The 20,488-nt window shown below is 46.3% G+C and overlaps 1 protein-coding gene across 7 annotated transcripts in view; it reads left to right on the forward strand.

The window, feature by feature from the left end:
* The window catches only part of MARK2 (microtubule affinity regulating kinase 2), a 360,912-nt gene that overhangs the window by 297,272 nt on the left and 43,152 nt on the right, over nt 1–20,488 (forward strand). For 3 of the 7 annotated variants that reach the window (XM_033954139.1, XM_033954145.1, XM_033954144.1), the window contains exons 15-17: nt 3,449–3,607; nt 4,407–4,661; nt 11,778–11,804. In XM_033954139.1, the coding sequence (XP_033810030.1) occupies nt 3,449–3,607; nt 4,407–4,661; nt 11,778–11,804 (441 nt within the window). The remainder of the gene's footprint in view (nt 1–3,448; nt 3,608–4,406; nt 4,662–11,777; nt 11,805–20,488) is intronic. The other 4 variants (XM_033954140.1, XM_033954146.1, XM_033954141.1 and 1 more) reach the window with 3 other exon arrangements.

Here is a 20,488-nt window from a genome sequence, read left to right on the forward strand (position 1 = left end):
GTATGGAATCTAGAGAATGACACGGGGAAAAAATCTGTCCCCGTCACTGCCCCGTCCCCGGCCCACCATCCTCTGCACCGCCCCGTCACCGCCATTCCATTCACCGCCCCGTCACCGTCACTGCCATCCCTTTCACCGCCCCGTCACCGCCACTGCCATCCCATTCACCGCCCCGTCACCGTCCCCGCAGCATCCATATAAGCCTTAGTACTCTAATATTTAGCGTATTCCATTCTTATAAATCAAAGTTCCTGCTGCTGAACTAGAGAAAGAGATGTTCAGCAGCAGGGCTTTGTTTATAAATTTTTATTAACACAACTAATATACCACCATAATGTTTGCGACAGAGGACAAGTATGCAATAAATGCATTTTGCTGTTTCAATGCCAGTGCTCAGCAGAACAACAGACAGCAATATGGACATTCACCTTATGTAGTACTTTTTTAATATATAAAAATAGGCAAAATTAGTTGCTGTTTTATCATTATATTTTCTTGCCATTATAGTATTCTTCATTGATCATTTTTCTTTTTAAATTCAAAACAAATTCAACCTATCTTGTGTCCCAGCATGAATTCATGTTTCACTCAATTGGCTGTTTCAAGGGAATTAACCCTCCAACTTCCATTTGCAAAAATACCCAATGTTGTTCCTTCTATGAGCAATATTTAAATTATGAGGAACAACATTGGGTATTTTTGCTGAATTGTGTGACACCATTTGGGCTGAACATGAAGATTGAAAATGCCTGGTTAGCCCTGGACAGATGATTTGAACAGCCAGGAGCCTGTCCTGGCCATTTAAATCATTTTGAATATCTAATCCAATGATAACAGAATTAGGGTGATTATAGAAACATAAAACTTTGTTGATCACTAAAAACAGTGGAGACTAAGGGTCTATCAAGCTCAGCATCCTGTCTTTGACACTGGCCAGTCTTGGTCTTTGGAACTGCCCATTGTGTCAGAAGCAATAGGGATTAAGTGACTTGCCCAGGGTCACAAGGAGTGTAGTGTAGCTCTAACCACTGGATTTAGAAGTTGGCTTCTTTTGGGATCTTTAACTCATCATCGCTAGGACTCGAATCTGAGTCCGTGGCACCTAACATAGAATGGAATTAGTATGGCAAAGTAATGAAGAATGGTCCAGCAGCCCCCACCCTCCCTCCACCTCACCTTATATTCGTTCCGAGTTTGCCGGCTTCCTTTTTCCCTAGCCGCACGCGTTCAAAAGCCGTGCATTTAGCCAGCTCCCTCCCTCCACCTCACCTTAAATTTCGAGTTTTCCGGCTTCCTTTTTTCCGAGCCGCACGTGTTCAAAAATCTGTGCACGCGCGGCTGCGCGAGTCAATCAAACTTCTCCTCTCCTGCAACTTCCTGTTTCCGGTTGCGTCAGAGGAGAAGATTGATTGACTCGCGCAGCCGTGCGTGCACGGATTTTTGAACACGTGCGGCTCGGAAAAAAGGAAGCCGGAAAACTCGAAATTTAAGGTGAGGTGGAGGGAGGGAGCTGGCTAAATGCTACGGGCGGGCGGGCGGTGGCTGCGGGGACCACGCGATCCTTGATACCTCACTGCGGAGACAAGACCATTCACCGCCCCGCGGGCGGTGAATGGCCTTGTCCCCATCACCGCAGCGACTGCTAGTTTTCTTCCCCGTTTTCGGCGGGTGACCCGCGGCTAAAATGCGGTGGCCGCGGGTAAACCGCCACCGTGTCATTCTCTAATGGAATCCTACAGGGACTAACAGAAAGAAGATTATCGAAGGTAAAAACCTAATCTTCCATTGTGATCTCCCAGTTTGGGAGGTGGACTGAGGGGCCAATGTATTCCTCCTCCCTTCCAGTACATTAAAAATGATACCTTTGCTGGCAAGATTGCTAAAGCCTTCAGCTAAAGAAATTTCTTGCTGAGCCACTCCCCTGCTTGCACTGCTGCAGTAACCCAGAAGTCTGTGGGGTGTCTCCAGCTGCCAATGCCAGGGCTCCCTGACCATACTCAGTTCTTGCATGAACTGAGCATGCACAAGGAGTCCCAGTGTCTATGGCTGGAGGCACCCCACTGACTTCTGGATTACTGCAGCAGTGTAAGGAGAGGAGTTGCTCAACAGGGAATTTCATTAACTGGTGGAGCTTCAGCATCTTTGCCAGCCATTAAACGTGTGCAGTGCAGGTTTGGCAGGAGCCTGAGCCCAAAGTATGTATGGGGGGGGGGGGGTAGGCCAGACCTCTAAGGCCCATAGTGAACACATCATTGATCCTGAGAATTAAAGGTTTTCCCCAATTTGTGTCTATGGGAAAAATGCTTAGTGATTTAGGCCTTAGTGACTTGGTGGGCTACTGATGCAACCTTAAGCAGGCTTGCAAATAATGGTCAAGCTGCTTGCCTTGTATGTATGTCATAAAGCATCCTGGAATTTATAGTTTTCATGTTGCTTCCATGGACTTGCTACTTCTGCTCCTAGCCTGCTATCATGTCGAGCAATGTGTGATTCTCTTCTCTACTAGCAATGTATTAGTCATGCAGGCTGGCTACCTGGTAGACTGTGCAGGTAAGTTTTGGAGAAGGAGGAAGGAGTCCTCACAGGTCACTTATTCCCTCTGTATAGGGGTTTTTCCTTCACTCAGCTGCTGTGTGACCAATAGAGTTTGAAATCTGATATGAAAGTGCAAGCACGGGCAAAATAGAGAAATACACCCTTCCTTTTTCTGTTCTCTTCAGCCCTATGTTCCACCTCCCTGGGGAAGAACTGCTGATCCACTCTCTCCTTTTCTTCCACCTGCCCCTTGTGTTCTCTCCTTACAACCTTTGCATTAATACATTTGCTTTCAATACAGTTAATTTTGTTTGGATTTCTACATTGTAACTTCATTTCATATACATATATACATGTATGTATATTGTATACCACCCCTGCTTTCCATACCTGGCTCCTCCAGAGAGGGGGAGGCTGTATTCATAGGTTGTCTAGCACAGGCCCATCTGAGTTCCCTCCAGGCTGGCCACCTCTCTTATCACACGCTGTAACAAGATTCAGGACAAATTAGGGAGGGCAGGGAAATTCATACTCATTTTAAGTCCCATTTGCTACAGCCTATTATACGTATATCAATAGGGTCAGTGTACCACAATATCATTATAACCCAGTTACAGGTGAATACTGACACATGACAGAGCCAGAATTAACCCAAAAGTTTCTTGCTTCTCAGGCTAAACTATAATACAGTTGCAGTTTTGTTTCAATGATGATTTTACTCCCATAGGCCCATAATTTGTTCCTACTGTTTTAAAATGGTGACACATTGTGGGGCATAGTTTCTTAATTCAGGTCATAAGGTAGGTTCGGGGTCAAAGACAGAAGATTAGTGATGCGATATATTGCATACCCATGAATACAGCCTCCCTTCCCCCACCCCTTAAAACTCTGCTTCCATGCTTTTGTTTCCTAGTTTAACCACGCCTGGGTCCCGTGCCTCCACTGCTTCCACCACTTCCTCGGTGACGTCAGCGCGGCCCCGCCAGCACCAGAAATCTATGTCCACATCCGTACACCCCAGCAAAACCTCTCTTCCCCATGCCGAGACTAACTGCGATGTGCAGCGGCCCAGGCAAGTTGGGATGGGTAATGGGTTTGGTTCTAAGTTGCTGTGAAAACAAACAGTTGAAGTCTGCATGCTAGTCACAAATTATTTCTTTGCCCTTCATTACTGTGCAAAAAAAGAGCACAGTTCAATCCATTCCTTTTCTTGTTTTCACAGAGCTGGCATTAAGATAGCAGGTCATTCTATGTCTAGAATCACCCCAGGAAAATGCAAATTCCAAGCTGACCCGTACAATTCTTCCTCCACAATAACTGATCCCTAGAGCTGTTAATCACTAGCTTTTACCTCTGTTAAGTTAAATCAATTTGTACCATCTTTTAATCTTTGTAAACTGCATAGAACTTCACGATCCTGCGGTATATAAACTGTTATTATTATTATTACCCAAGTCAGATTTTGAGACCTCTTAAAATGAAAGTGAGGAGCCACTGTATTTCACAGGGACTGCCCCGGGGTCTCTGATATTAGTCTGGCGTTATAGCACAGTCATGAAGTTGGGCCTCCAAAAAATAAGGGTTTCTGGCTGAGGGTTCCTGGTGACTGCTTCATCTTCTCCCTTCTCATTAGCCATCCTCAGCACTCTTGTCCCTTCTCCTCTTCCCTTTCTTTTGTTGGACAACTCTCGTGTGACACCCTGGGAGTGATGGAAGGCAACAAAGTACAATATGAAATGTGGGCTAAGAATAGCTTGCTTCCAAAAGATAAGTGATGAAATGGATTGGTTGTGAGAGTGTTACCTTCTCTTTAGTACTTGGTGTTTGCTAAAATGTATTTACCAGCCCTATTCTGTTTTTCATATTTGCAGCACTGCTCCTCAAAGAGTCCCCGTGGCCTCCCCCTCAGCACACAACATCAGCAGCGCCATTCCTGAGCGCACCAACTTCCCACGTGGTGTCTCTAGCCGGAGCACATTCCATGCTGGTCAGTTACGGCAGGTGCGTGACCAGCAGAACCTACAATATAATGCCTCACCAGCCTCACCCTCTGGCAACAGCCAAGGACGGCGTGGCGGCGCCTCTGGCAGCATCTTCAGCAAGTTCACATCCAAATTTGTGCGAAGGTAAGAGCACAGAAAAAGGCTGTAAATCTTTTATTTTGTGTAGCACAGTTTGCTTTTTTGAAAGACACCTTCCATTGGTGGCAGGGATGAGGCAATAGATTATCTAAATGTTTCCAACACCCTGACAGCTTGATTCACTTGTCATAGTCTAGTGAAAGTGAGGGATGTTTGACCGAGGAGCAAAAAATTAATGCAGGTGCTGGTGACTGAATGAATTCCAAAAACTGTAGTTAACTAAGTTTTATGGTCAGTCTTGTTATTAGTATTATTCTAATTATTTATTAGAGCACTTGCCAAAAATCATGCCTGTTGCTGCAAGGGAAATGACTTTAAAGTTATTTCCTTCCATGTACATATTGGCTTACTGGTATTCTGCCAGTTATCCTTTGTGTCTTCCTCTACACCTTACCAGTTGTGCTCTATTAGAGGAGCTCTTGAAGAGCAGGTTTCTACCCCTTCTCTCCCCCCAATATGATCAAAGCCCCAAGGAACATTAAAGCTATATAAGAACAGGATTGGGATCTTTTGTAGGTAAGTAGATGAAATTGTTCAGTAGAGTGAGGTTATAGTTTTCATTGATGGGTAGGGTGGGGAGTGGCAGCTCAGTGTGATGGGGTTAAGGCTTTGGTTGATGAGAGGGATGGTAGCTATATGTGACAGAGTTAAGAAGTAGTAGCTCAATGAGAAGAATATTGTTGTAATTAGAGTATCAGGGCTTAGATTTCCCTGTCACATGACAGTCCTCTAGTGCATAACTGACTTAATTCAGGCATGATGAAGACCATAGCCCTGCAACAGTGCCTTCCCCTTTTGGGCAGGGATAGATAGAAAGGGTAGATAATCTCTAGTTTGCTTTTCATAATGGACCCTGGCAATGAATGAGAAGGGTGGATTAGTTTGATGTATCTCCCAGAATTGTAAGGTGGAGTTGGAGGGGACAGTGTCTTTCTCTTGTTCTCATTGTAAGAGAGGGTTGGGAGCAGGCAATGCTTCCTGCCCCCCCATGATACTCTCTCCCTGCCCCATTCCATCAAGCCTCATATCAAAACTTCAAAGTGGGGTGGGAATGAGTCTATTAAACATTTCTAGTGCAATAGGGGGTGTAATTCTAGATGAACGGGAATATCCCTATGCTGGAGAGCCATGCAGAAGGAATCCGCTCAGCCTTTGAATCCTTCCTCCTTCACTAGAGGGCTCTGCCTAGGCCCCCTTTCAATTTTTCCTTGTGCACACGAGCCAGAAGCAGTCTTTCTGATCTGCTCTTTTTATTTCTTTTTTTGAGGGGAGGAGGATTTGCAGTATTTTGATGGATTTTGGTGCTCAGAGCTCCCCATAGTTGAGGGTCCAGCTAAGCCTCTGCGTGGAGGAGAAGCAGAGAGTTCTGCAGCTGTCAGGTCATTCCTTCTGTGGTACATGTTGGCCAGTCTGAAGAAACCTTTTGGAGCTTGGGGTCCATTCTCCTTGTAGCATTGCTCAGATTTCTGCATTTGCAGGGGCTTGAGTGCAGACTGTCAAGACAAGCCATAGGGGGTTCAGCAGAGTCCCATAGGGTGCTGGCTACATTTTGCCTTCCCCCCTTTCGTGTCCGTGGGGGTTTGAGGCTCAGTCAGACACAGGTCAGACTGGCAGGCTGTTACAGCCTATGAGGAAAATTTTTTGGGGGGGAGGTGTATCAAAACCATTTTTTAAGGTTTCTGTCATTTCCCTTAGGTTTTCCCACCTCCCAAATCCTATAATTGCTGCTGTTTTATTTTAGTTAAATCATTTCAGCACCGTTTTTTGGTGCCAAAATGCTGCCATGGAGGGCATCTTGGATTTCCCAATTTTTTATTTTAAAGATCTCTAGAAGCTTCAAATTACCTTGTTTTGCCTCAAAACTGGCAAGGCTAGAGTCTTTACTCCTAATTCATGCAATGTTTGTGCTGGATGGGGTGCCCGGAGAACCCCCTTGCACCACATGCCACGCAGCATGTGAAGGGTGGACAGAAGTGGTCGACTTAGCCTCCCTTTTGCTCTCTAGGGCTGAGGAACGGTCGGCGGGTTCCATTGGCTGCGAGTAAATTCTTTCCAGAGCCCCAAAATGGTGATCATCCTCCTAAACACAGTGGCATAGAGGCCACAGAGCCCAAGAGATGCAAGCTGGAGTCATCTAAAGAAGATTTCACACTGCCTAATACGGCAGTTTCTCATGAATTTGTCAATCTAATGTGGAGAGATTATCTGGATGGCCAAAATCCCCAAGGGATGCCTGGCAGCACACCGGGATAATCATGAAGGGGCTGGGTCTCCCAAGGCACGTCTACCTCAGTTTCAGAGACGTCCAGGATCTGGTGGGCTTTTCTGAGGGAGACTCAGAGGATGAGGGGTCTATTTCTATGTCCTTACTGTCACAGAGTGAGCCCTCCCTGTCAGGAGATGCAGGATCGCAGACAAATCGTTGTATGCTAGAAACCGTGGTGGCCCTCGAAGAAGGGGTTGACCCCACAGTCCACCAGTTGTTCAGACTCTTGGCTTTGTTAGAGCCTATCGCTGACTCTGCGGGAGTTAAACTTGGGCCGTGGAGTGAGAGCCCAGTCTTCTTCATTTCCCTAGCAACCTGATATCAATGTATTGGTCACATAGCATTGGAGGAGGTCCCTTAAAGTAGCCAAGACAATGCCTCGCTGTATCCGATGGAACAGGAGTATCAGCAGCTGTTCGCTCAGGCCTAGGGTAGATTTCCTTGGTAGGGCAGGTAACCAAGCGCACATCCCTACCAAGTGAGAGAGGCTTGCTATTAAAGGATATGCAGGATTGGCAGAGTGGATGTGATTCTTAAAAGACAATTTGAAAGTACTGGCCTTGGGAATCAAAAGCAACTGCAGCAGCTTCCTTTGTGACCCGCGCCCTGTCTACATACCAGGTTGCGGAGTCTTGAGCAAAGTTTCAGCTTATTCGATCTCAGCCCACAGAATGCTCTGGATCAGGCAAAGGGCAGGAGATTCCACCTCTTAAGGTTACCTTCTGCAGACTTCTTTTCAAGGGACAAATGTTTGGAAAGGACTGAAAGATTGCATGACCAGTATGGCAGATCATCAGCCGAAATTTCTACCCGAGAACAGAACTGCGAATCTCTAGAGGATTCTGGGCGGTCTAGTTTATGTGGCCTGCATCCACTTTTGGCAGTTCTCAGGAGGAGCCTACTCTCACAGATCCTTCCATGGAGCTAGACAGAGATTTTCAGGTTCCAGGCAGAGCCAAGCCGCCAGTTCTCATTCTGCTACAACCTCTAAGAAAGCACAATGACGCCAGGTCCAGAGTGGTTCCCCTGAAGATAGGAAGACAGCTCTCAGACTGTGCGAAGGCCTGGGCTCAGATCTCATCAGACCATTGGGTATTGGAGATCATTCAGAGTGGCTGCCAGCTCGAATTCACCCAGCATTTAACGGACTGATTTGTGGACTCCACAGTGGGGCATCCAGAGAAAGCAAGCAAGGTCGCAGCTACAATTCAGAGGCTGTTAGATATTCAGGCCATAGAAACATAGAAACAGACGGCAGATAAGGGCCATGGCCCATCTAGTCTGCCCACCCCAATGACCCTCCCCTACCTTTCTCTGTGAATAGATCCCACGTGTCTATCCCATTTGGCCTTAAAATCAGGCACGCTGCTGGCCTCAATAACCTGAAGTGGAAGACTATTCCAGCGATCAACCACCCTTTCAGTGAAAAAGAATTTCCTGGTGTCCCCGTGCAGTTTCCCGCCCCTGATTTTCACGGATGCCCCCTTGTTGCCGCGGGACCCTTGAAAAAGAAGATATCTTCTTCCACCTCGATGCGGCCCGTGAGATACTTGAATGTCTCGATCATGTCACCCCTCTCTCTGCGTTCCTCGTACGGGAGATCCTTGAGTCCCGAGACGATCTGGGTGGCCATTCTCTGGACCGACTCCAGTCTCAGCACATCCTTACGGTAATGCGGCCTCCAGAATTGCACACAGTATTCCAGGTGGGGCCTCACCATGGATCTATACAATGGCATAATGGCTTCAGGCTTACGACTGACGAAACTCCTGCATATGCAACCTATGATTTGCCTTGCCTTGGATGAAGCTTGCTCCACTTGATTGGCAGTCTTCATGTTCTCACTGACGATCACCCCTAAGTCTCGTTCTGCTTCAATTCTTGTTAGGATCTCGCCATTAAGAGTGTAAGTCTTGCATGGATTTTGGCTGACCGGGTGCATGACTTTGCATTTTTTGGCATTGAAGCTGAGTTGCCAGGACCTAGACCAGCGCTCCAGTAGGAGTAAGTCGTGCATCATGTTGTCGGACATTGAATTTATGTCTGTTGTGCTTTTGCCCACTACATAGAGTCTGTGCCGCCTGAAGATTTGGTTCGGGCAGATGCTCCATATACTTTGTTGTGCCCAAGAAAGGCTCAGACAATTGGAGACCCATTCTGGATCTTACGCACATCCATGCCTCGCTGAAAGTTTCATGCTTTCGCATGGAAATAGTACGATCAGTCATAGCAGCGATGGCACCAGGGGAATTTCTGGCTTCTCTGGATTTGACAGAGGCCTACCTGCACATTCCCATATTTCTGGACCACAAAAAGTTCCTGAGATTTCATGTCTTGGGAAACCATTACCAGTTCTTGGCCCTTCCCTTTGCATGGCAACAGAACCTTGCATGTTTACCAAGGTGATGCTGGTGGTAGTTGCCCTTCTATGCAAGATGGACTTGCAGGTTCATCCATACCTGGATTACTGGCTGATCAGAGCTCCATTGTTCCCAGAAGGATAACAAGTGGTGGATCACTTGGTCTGGGTCCTGCAGAACCTGGGTTGGATAGTGAATTTCCAAAAGAGCTAACTAGTTCCCACCCAATCAATGGAATACCTAGGAGTCATCTTCAAAATGACAGAAAGTCATGTCTGTCTTCCAGAAGCACACAGACAGAAGCTTTGCACCCAGATAATGAGCTTGTTGGCCAAACCAGCTCTGTCCATGTGGCACTACCTCCAAGTGCTAGATTCTATGGCAGTCACGATAGATATGATGCCCTGGGCGAAGGTTCACATGCATCCTCTCCAGAACACATTGCTATCGTGGTGGTCACCTTAATCAGACTCCCTGTATATGTCTCTGCCATGGATACTGGAATCCCGGGCCAGTATGGCTCAGTCTCAGAGCTACAGGCTCTTTCTTGGAGAGAGCCATTCCTCAAGTTCACAGAGGCTTGAGTTTCTTTGCACACTGTTCCATCCTTTTTGCCGAAGGTTGTTTTGGTTTTCCATGCCAATTAAAAAGTCAAATTACCGGTGTTCCAGTCCACAGGTTTTAAGAAGAACCAGATTCTGAAAAGTTTATTTTAAAAAAATTTCTTACTCGCTGACATCCTACAATTCTAAGAGAATTACAGGAAAATACTCATAATTTAAAACATATAATCAACACTGAACATCAAACATACAAAGTACTATAAGACATCAAATTGTCTAAAACAAAGCTTCAGTACATCAACTCAACCTTCCCACTTACATGAAAAATATCTCAAGTTGGATGTGAGAAGGGTGCTTCTCCAATATCCTGAGATCACCAAGTTAAGGCTATCTGACCATCTTTTTGTGCTCACTACTCGGGCTGGATATGGTGCATAGGCTTCAAAGGCCACAATCTCCAGATGGATCCATAGGAACATTTTCTCAGCATATATTGTCTGTGGAAAACAGTTTCCATAAAGGCACATTCAACTAGAAGTGTGGCTTCTTCATGGGCAGAAGCTCAGGCAATCTCCCCCGAGGGATTTGTAGAGCATCCCCCGAGGAAATTTGTAGAGCATCGACTTGGTCCGCTCTACATACATTTTCTAAGTTTTACAGAAAGGATGTAGCAGCAAGGGAGGATTCCACCTTTGGGTCTTCAGTGTTAAGAACCAGTACAGTGATCCCGCCTTAGATTTCTGGGACTGCTTTTGTATACCCCATCCATCCAGAATGACACTACTATTGCAGTAGAAAAAGAGATTAGGTTCTTACCTTGCTAATTTTCTAGTAGATAGATGTTATTCTGGAGCCCCTCCCTGTCTGTTATCTGCTGTGCTTGCCTACTGTCTCAATCAAAAAGTCTGAGTCCAAAACTGACATTTTGGATGTCAGTCAGACCTTAAGGGAATGAAGAATATCTATTGCTATAACACATTTGGGTATTAGTTGAGCTCCATAAAGGTTTCTGTTTGGCATATTTGACTGATCAATGGCAATGTTTAACATGTATGTTGTGTTTTCAGAGCAGCAAAAGAAACTCGGATATGTGAAATATCAATGAATATACTGCGCCACACTTTCACAAAAAATGATGATGTCACAAATAAGTGAAGGCAGTGCTGCTTTAGTTTAAAGGGGTGTATATTTCAAAAACGGAGGAAAAAGCCTCAGACAAATGCCCTCCCACCACCACAATGGTGGATAAAGGTGGTTGGGTGGTAACCTCATTGGCAGAAAACCTCCATTGCACTCCCTATTATGTAAACTATAAGCAGGGCTGTCTATGCAAATAATAGATGAAAAAAACTTTCAACTTATCTATGATCGGTGTACCGATCATAGATAAGTTGAAAGTTTTTTTCATCTATTATTTGCATAGACAGCCCTGCTTATAGTTTACATAATAGGGAGTGCAATGGAGGTTTTCTGCCAATGAGGTTACCACCCAACCACCTTTATCCACCATTGTGGTGGTGGGAGGGCATTTGTCTGAGGCTTTTTCCTCCGTTTTTGAAATATACACCCCTTTAAACTAAAGCAGCACTGCCTTCACTTATTTGTGACATCATCATTTTTTGTGAAAGTGTGGCGCAGTGTTTTCAGAGCAGAACAGAATTGTAGCTTGGGGAGTTTCCTTGTACCCCTCCTTCTCACCTGCTTTGTTACAAACTGAAAGGAGCAGCAGAGCCCTCTAGTGAAGCAGGAGGGATTCAAAAGCTGGAGTAGATTCCTTCTGCACAGCTCATGAGTACGGGGATATTACCTGTCCATCCAGAATGACACACCTATCTACTAGAAAATATATTAGCAAGGTAAAAACCTAATCTCTTTTTATCCCTACACATTTTTCCCTTTTTTATTTTTATAGAAATCTGTCTTTCAGGTTTCCGAGAAGGTAGGCATTGATCCTGTTATTATGTGGTTTTTGTGTCTGTGTGTTGACTACTAACCCAACCACCCTCAGATTACCTCCCATCCCATGCATCTTCTGCAACTGTGTATCTTCTTTTGTTTTCCCTCTCTGTGTCTGATGTCTATTTGTCTATCTGTGATGAGATAACAGAAGATAAGAGGCAGTGGCTGTTGGATACCCTTTTGGAAGACGGTCATGACATTTTCTCCCAACACAACCTTCAGTTCCCTTCCAAAACCCATTTCCTTTGGGTGAATGGAAGGTCATCTTCTGTCAGAGTTGCTTTTATTGCCCAAGTGTGGAAGAAGTGAAGGGATAAGAAGTTAAATGAGAGAGCAGCCAAGTAAAAAGGGAGGCCAAGCAAAGCCGTTCCCAGATGAGTTTGGAAAGAAGTAAGGAAAGCTAGCTATGTGTTTGTAGGCAGAGATACAATACATGATGCCCTCCTGCAGACAGCAAGTTGATTGGTTGTAGGTTGTGGCATGGTGTATACAAGCTCAGTTTTGCTTCAGGCATTGGTAGGAAGGCCACAGTTATCTGAAATTATTTTGATGGGATGAAAGTATGTGCCCCTAAACCCCAGAGGGGTCTTCCAAGCATCACTGTCTCTATAAACATCCAGGAGCTCCCTCTGCTTTCCATCCTGGTTACAAAGGCTAGGGGTCTCTTCTAACCATGAAACCTACACTTGATCTGCTTTCTCCTTACTCACTTGCTCTCTTCCCTCAAGAGTTGGAGAGAGACTTCCTGACTAATCCTTTCTTCATGCATCATGGGTGTACTGGGAATTCACTGCTTTCAAAATTGCTTTTTAAATAATTCTCTCATTTTAAGCACAAACCCAATCAAGCCTTTGTTAACCCTCAAGTTTTATGGGATGTTGCTTTATTTTTGGTGGGGGGTCATTAAATTGGCATTTAAAAAATTTTTTTTGTGGTGATTCAAATTTTATGTGCATTTGAAAGCAAAAGATGAGCTCTGAAATAGCAAGGGTGTACCCTGCTAGCACTCAGTCACAAGGTCTTCAGATATGAAAGCATGGCCTTCAGTTCAGTTTAAAGAGATGCTCTGAGTGAACATGAAACACCAAGCTAAGTTGCTTGTGTTGTCTTTGGAAGCAAGCTTGTGTTGTCTTTGGAAGCAAGCTTTCCAGCTGGCAAATGAGTTTTAAGTATCTTCTTCCATATGTGCTAAACATTGATCTCCTAGGTCAGGGGTGCCCACACTTTTTGGGCTTGCGAGCTACTTTTAAAATGACCAAGGCAAAATGATCTACCAACAATAAAATTTTAAAAAAAAAACAACAAAGCACACTGTACGCTGAGAAAATGTTAATTATCATTCCTATTCCGGGTTTTTTTCAAAGAGGTCAAGGCAGATAACTCTATGCACTGTCACTTCAGTAACAACCATACAAAAATAGACAAATATACCCCCTTCCCTTTTTACTAAACCACAAGAGCAGTTTTTAGCGCAGGGAGCTGCGCTGAATGCCCAGCGCTGCTCTCGATGCTCATTGGCTCCCTGCGCTAAAATCCGCTATTGTGGTTTAGTAAAAGGGAAGCCATAGTGCAAAATATAGACAGCAGATATAAATTCAGACAAATTTTGATCACTAAATTTAAAATAAAATCATTTTTCCTACCTTGTTGTCTGGTGATTTCATGAGTCTCTGGTTGCACTTTCTTCTTCTGACTGTGCATCCAATATTTCTTCCCTTCTTTCAGCCTGTATGCTTCCTCTCCTCCAGACCTCATTCCCTCCCTAAACTTTTTCTTGCTCTCTCCCTGCCCTTTCTTTCTCTCTCTCTTCATGCCTCCTTTCCTTCCTACTCAACCCCATGGCCTGGCATCTCTTTCCTTTCCTTCTATTTCTTCCTCCCCTGCCATGCTCTGGCATCTCCTCTCCTTCCTTTCTCTCTGGTCTGGCATCTGTCTTCTTAATTTCCCGTCCCTCCCCCCATGCCCTGGCATCTTTTTCCTCTCCTTCTCTTCTATCTCTCCCTCCCCCCTCCATTATCTGGCATTTTCTCTCCTTCCTTGCCTCTGGTCTGGCATCTGTCTCCTTCCCTTCTCTCTCCTTCAATGGTCTGGTTTCTCTTTTCCTTCCCTTCTCTTGGAAGCCCGTGGCATTTACTGTGCGTCTGCTGCCGCCTCCATGTTTGGTAGACAGGCTGGAGGTAAAGGGCGGCATCACCCCACAGTTATAATGTCCGGTTTGGGCCTCTCAGACTTGCCGGCTAGTGGCCAAGCAATATAGATGCATTATAATATTTTTTGTTTTATTTTTAATCCCTACTTGCCCTGCCTTCTGGAGAAGCCCCAGTGAAGGAACGGACGCAGCCACTTGCCTTCTCTGGCTCTGGGGATGCTGGAGCGGGAGAAGGTGACAGAAAAATATGTGGGGAGAACGGCACTCACCCATTTATGTTCGGCGGTGCTCTCCTCAGGGGCGGACACGAACAGAAACGTTCCACGGGGGAAGGAAGGCAACGCTCAGAGCATGGCTGCCGCGTCCTGCCCCTTCGGCAGTCCAAATACTTGCCGCTTTGGCCGTGCGGGACGCGTCTGCGGCTGCAGCCAGCTATCAGAGTGTCGTGCCCCAAGGCCGGAGTTTGCACGCGTTGTTAGAGGAACTGAACCCAGGCAGGGGGGGACGGGCTCTAACACTGCGCGCGCCGACTTCACTTCTGAAACAGGAATGACATAACTTCCTGTTTCGAAGAAGGGAAGCCAGCGCACGCAGTGTTAAAGCCCTGCAGCCTGAGTTCAATTTGCTTGTGGGCAAGAGGGCAGTGGTGAGTGGAAGGAAGGGAAGCTGTCTTCACCAGGCAATCGGGGAGAGGAAGGCTGATCGGCCGGTAGATTTTGAAGGCAACGCGAGTCTATCACGGAGCCTGGGATGGGCTCTGTGATCGACTCACGTTGCCTTCCTGAGCTACCGGTCGATCGCGATCGACGTATTGGGCACCCCTGTCCTAGGTAATCACAGTTTCCAGCTCTCATGTTTGCTACCGATCCTCATTTGTTCTTCACTCCACTTACTGATCCTCCATTAATGGTTCTTCGGAGGACTTTACAGAAATGAAGATGTCAATGAGGATCTTTAGAATAAGGTTGAAGTCTACTCTTTACCCAGGATGTGATTAAGGGAAAAGAGGAGCTATATTCCCTGTGAATCTCTTTGACAGAAGACTCTCGCCACCTCACACTTTGTTCCTATATTTGTAGACTTTCATGTTTGCAAAGCAAAAAAAAAAAAAAAAGGAAACTGTCCACAAGCTCACCTCCTCAGGGTCACTGAGGGGAAGAAGCTGTGAGACATTTGCATTCTGCAGAAATGTGAACGTCCTGTGTATTGTCTCACTCCCACTTCTGTATTCTGGCATCCGTGCTATCCCATATGTCTGTCTGATGTCCTTATACCATCTCTGAGGGTCAGGTCCATAATCTCCCTGCTCCCTCCTCAGTCCTCCCGGCATTATTGCTCATAGGGGTGAAAACTGGCAGCCTTTCATTGTTAGCTTGTTAAAGGAAGAGTATTGAGCCACTCTAGTTTAAAAACTTGCTCACATTCCTCATTGCACAGCTGTAAGCTCTGCTGCTTAATAACTATCATCCTGTTTTCAGCTGCCAAGTCTTCTCTTAATTCTTGTACAATCCCTCTGGAGGCTGAACTAAAGGGTTCTTGTATGTCTGATAGCTTCAGCTGCAGGGCAACTAAAAGATGATCCTTCCCCTTTGGGCTACCTGCCCGGGAGCTTCATGTCCTGCTCAGTTTGTTCCTTCAGCTTCGCTGTATGGTTGAAGTTATTTAATTCTGCTTATGATTTGTTTTCAATTCCTAGTCTTTTTTAATTTTTTTCGCGGGTTTGCCTATGTGCTGCGGATCAACTCTGTGCGAGTGATCCTTCGGTGGGAGATCGCAAATAATTGAAATTTTGTCTGCTTCTGGACAGCCTGCAGATTGGATCGGGTCTCCAAGATCGGGAGCTATCTCTCCTCTGGTTCATCCGCAGGCTGCTGCGGTTCCGAGGAGGTATGCCAGGATTGGAACCACGCCGCGTGTCTTCCCTGATTTCCCTGAGGGGTCCTGGTGGTCGTGATCTGAGGTGACAGGGAAGGTGAGGCAGCCAGAAGATCTGAAAAATCCAGTTTAATCAGCTCCTGAGGTTCTAATCTCTCTATGCTTGCACTGTGTATTGCTGACTGCCATTGAAATGCTTTGCATCACATGTCTCTGTGGTGTCTGTAAGTCACAGAGTTTGCCGATTTTGGGGAGTGCTCAGATTGGGGTTTTGGAGGGTTTCCCTACATGCCCTTCCCCCTCCCCCACACCTGTAAAATCCTAAAATCACCGTTTTTCTCATTTTCCTGCGTTTTTAACGGGCATTTTTTAGGCAAAATCGGCACCCGCGGTGGCCATCTTGGATTTTCTTTAAACTTTTTAAAACAATATTTTTTGGACTTAGAAGCTTCGTTTTTGCTCCAGACTTCACAGATGGCCACCTCAGGTCAGGTTGGCATGGATTCATGCTGTAAATGCGGTGGATGGCTTGTGGTTTCAAAGCCATATAATCTGTGTGCTGCAGCCCGCAAGGAGTAAACCGTGCATGAATTCTGCACTATCCTCCTTCAGAGAGGCCCTGCTTTCCTCCAATTCCACCGGAGACGTGATTCCAGCATCCGGGACGCCAGAATTGGGTGCAGAGGGTGCTTTCGCGAAATGCAAGTGCAGTTCCGGGGAAAAGTCTCCTAAGTCTCCAAACCATTCCAAATCTGAGTCCCGCAGATTGGCTCTGGTCACTGGGGACTATTTTCTGCTGGAATGTTTGGATATTGTGTATCAGGCTTTCATGTGAAAGCGGGTTATGCCTGTGTCTCCCTCTCAGACTACGGTGCAACAGTCTGTGCAAACTTTGGATTCCAGCATGTCAATCTGCTCCCTTGCTGGTCCGCCTGAAAGCCAGCGGCAACTTCCTGCTATTGCCTCTGTGCCTGCATTAATCTCTAAGCTGTTGCTGTTGCATAGCTCTTCGACAGGCTCCGCTGAAGTGGCTAGCCTGGCGGATCTCGGGGATTCCCAGAACACTGTTACCCACAATGTGGGAGAGGATCAGATGGTATGCAGGCTAAGTCCAGTTGCCTTCCTGATCTTATCTCTGAATCCCTGCAGACATTGGAACTTGATTCAGACTCAGCAGTTCAGGCAGAGTGTTCCGTCATGAATTCTACTCACCCGCTCTCTGCTGCATTTCTAGATCATGCAGATTTGATGGAAATGCTCTTGGAGGTTGGGAGGCCCTGAAGTGCACTAGGGCCATGGCTAAATTGTATCCCCTGGCTTCAGAATTTTCCAAGCACCTAGTCCCGCCGAGGGTGGATTCGGCGGTGGCTCCGGTCACTAAACGTTAGTGCTGCCCGATTCATGATTCAAATCACTTCGGATGAATCGATTCAAATCAATTTACAATGACAAAAAAAATCGGCTTCGCGATTCGGTGACTGACCCTCGCCCCTAAAACAGGAGCGACAGGGGTCCTGCTGTACATCTTTTCCCCGTGGCCCATGATAGGGCGAGTGCTGCACCTGGTGTCCTCTCACAGGGGTCCGGTGATCCTTGGGGTTCCAGACTGGCCCAGAAGTCCTTGGTACGCAAATCTTGTGAGGTTGAGCCCGGAGAGAGGTCTGCATTGTCCTTGCCATCGGAGGTTGCTCACGCAAGGCCCGATTGCATATCAAGATCTGGACTTATTTGGTCTTTCGGCCTGGCGCTTGAGCGAGCGGCCTTGATGGCCAGGGGTTAGTCCTCTGCGGTTATCACCACACTCCTTCAGAGCAAGCAGAAATCAACTATATCGGCCTATGAGAAGGCCTGGAGGTGCTTTCAGGCTTGGTGTGCAGAGGTTCAGGTGGACCCTTTCGTACAGTCGGTGGCTTGTGTCCAGATTGCGGGACTTTCCTGTTTAGGTCCCTCTTCGTTCAGGGGTTTTCTGGTGTCTCACCTGGACGTTGTCCAGTTTTTGAGGGGGAGCAGGGAGGCTGCGGCCTCTCTTGTGATTGCCTTGCCTGTCCTGGAACCTAAATTTGGTCCTATGCTCCCTGACTCATCCGCCCTATGAACTCCTGGATGGGATCTCTGAAGGCTCTTACCATTAGGACTGTCTTCCTTGTGGCGGTCACATTGACGCGGAGAGTGTCGGAGCTTCTGACTTTGTCGTGCAGTGATCCTTTTCTTTGCATCACGGAATCTGCGGTGATTTTGAGGACAGTGTCATTATTTTCTTTAAAAAGTGGTTTCCTCTTTCCACGTCAACCAGTTCAGCTTCCAGTCTTTGTTCCTTGTCTAAGGACAGTGTTGTGCAGTCTCTGGATGTGTGGCGTTTCCTTTTGAGATATCTAGAGGCTCCTGACGACTTCTGTCTGTCGGACCATCTGTTTGTCCTGGCGGGCCCCGCGCGCCGGGGTCAGCTTGCTTCCAAGGCTACCATCTCGTGTTGGTTACGTGCTGCCATTTCCGTGATCTATGTGGCGGCGGGGAAGAAGCCTCCCCTTGGGGTGAAGGCTTACTCTGCCAGAAGAATTTTTTTCCTCATGGGCTGAATCTCATGCGTTCTCGCCTGAGGAGATTTGTCGGACGACCATGTGGGCTTCCCTTCATTTTCCAGTTTTTACCAGCTTGATCGGCGGCTAAGGGTGACGCGGCCTTTGGCTTTCTGTTCTCGCGGCAAGCTCATCGGGGCCTCCCTGAAATTTGGGACTGCTTTGATACGTCCCTCTAATTAATAGCCAGAGAGATTGTACAAGAATGAAAGATTTGGTTTCTTACCTCTGTGAATCTTCCTTCCTGTAAATCTCCTCTGGAGGCTGAACTCCCACCCATCTGTTTTGTCTGATTCGCAGGTTGCCTCGTCAGTAACTGGTAAGCTGCATTTCTGTCTTTGACCAGCCTCACTAAGAATTACATCTGTATTCCCCTTTGTAAGGTTTAAGGTTTGGTGGGGTTCCCGGGTGCACCCCTTCTGATTTTCAGGCTGTCTAAGTTCCATAAATTGCCTATGTTTTGCAGTTTTATAATGTCTACATTATGTGTTTGATGCCAGTTGGCCTTTTTTGGCCATAGTTTTTAGTATAATAATTTCTTGAGCAGAATTTACTGGTAGCGGGAGTTTCCGCGCCCTCTCTTTCTTTTCTTCTGTTTCCTGTTGTCATAGATCTACATGGCTTTTTACAAACCAAGGAGGACAGTAAGCTCCTGGGCAGGTAGCCCAAAGGGGAGGGATCATCTTTTAGCTGCTCTGCAGCTGAAGCTATCAGACATACAAGAACCCTCTAGTTCAGCCTCCAGAGGAGATTTACAAGAAGGAAGATTAGCAGAGGTAAGAAACCTAATATTTCAATCCAGACCAGGTCTGAGAGGGATACACAAGAAGTGTAAGCCAAAATTAAATGGCCTTCCCCACTCCTTTTTTAATTCCCTTATGGCTTCTCTGCGGCAGAAGAAATATAGTTTGACATTGCTGCCTCTCTCCCCCAATCTGAGTCAAGAATTTGTAAACAAGAGCATTGTCTTTTCCAAGCCTCTTGCCCCCTTCCTAGAATCATAAAAATGGTGGTAAATCCTAATAAAAAAAACATAGTGCTCCTCCAGCTGTGGTGACAGCACTTCTCCTGTCCTCCTCTGTTCAATTCACTGATCAGCAATCTGTAATTCTAGTGCAATGTGTCTAGTGGTCCTGAATGCTAGTGTCTTGTATCTGAACTAGCAAGTTGCTTGTAGAAAACTGTCAACTAAACCTGCTTCCAAGGGAGTTGCTTCTACACCCCCCCCCCCCCCTAGTTTTTTTGCAACCAAGTTGCTCAGAAATGTTTTTGATCTGCTGTTTTATTTTCAGGTATTTTTTCTCGGTGTTCTTTGGAGGCTTGGTGCCCGGAGATTCCCACTTTTGCAAGGTGGAAGTCTGATTTTAGCAGGATTAGCCCCTCAAGGACACCTAGCTAGTCAGCCTGTTGGTATTTTTCATAGCTCAAGGGCATCCCCTGTATAGCTGCTCACATCCCTGATTCAATCAGGAGCTTGAGTGCAGGCTGTTTAGGCTCCTTCTTGACTCAGCTGAGACTTAACAGTAGGCCAGCTGCGTGGTCCTCCTCTGTTTTGCGGTGCAGTTTTCCGGCATTTGAGGTTCAGTCCGACCTCGGTCAGACTGTCAGCCAGAAGACCAGGTTCGCCCAGCGAATCTTTGAGGCAGATTTCTTCTCCCTTGATTCCAGCTGAAATCCTATGCTGAAGCAAGCAGGTACCACATGGCAGTGAGTAAGACTATTGAAGCCTATGGGAAAAATTGGGGGTGGGGGGGAGGATCTAAAATTTGAATTTGAGGGTTTCTGACCCTAGAGTCCAGGGCCCGCTCCTCTAAAATCTTTTTCTCTGTGATTTATTTTCTTTTAGGGAGGTTTCCACGAACCATTTTTGGCACAATTTTTCTGGAAGTGGCCATCTTGGATTTAAAATTATATTTTTTTCCTTTTGCCTCAAAACCCCACGATTTTGCTCAAAATTAACTGGGATGGACTCCTAGAGCCTTTTGACATAGTAAATGACAGCAGATAAAGACCTGAATGGTCCATCCAGTCTACCCTATAATTATGTGCTTCACAATTTCATGA

The sequence above is a fragment of the Geotrypetes seraphini genome, chromosome 8, assembly GCF_902459505.1.
Source record: "Geotrypetes seraphini chromosome 8, aGeoSer1.1, whole genome shotgun sequence".
Taxonomy (NCBI): Eukaryota; Metazoa; Chordata; class Amphibia; order Gymnophiona; family Dermophiidae; genus Geotrypetes; species Geotrypetes seraphini.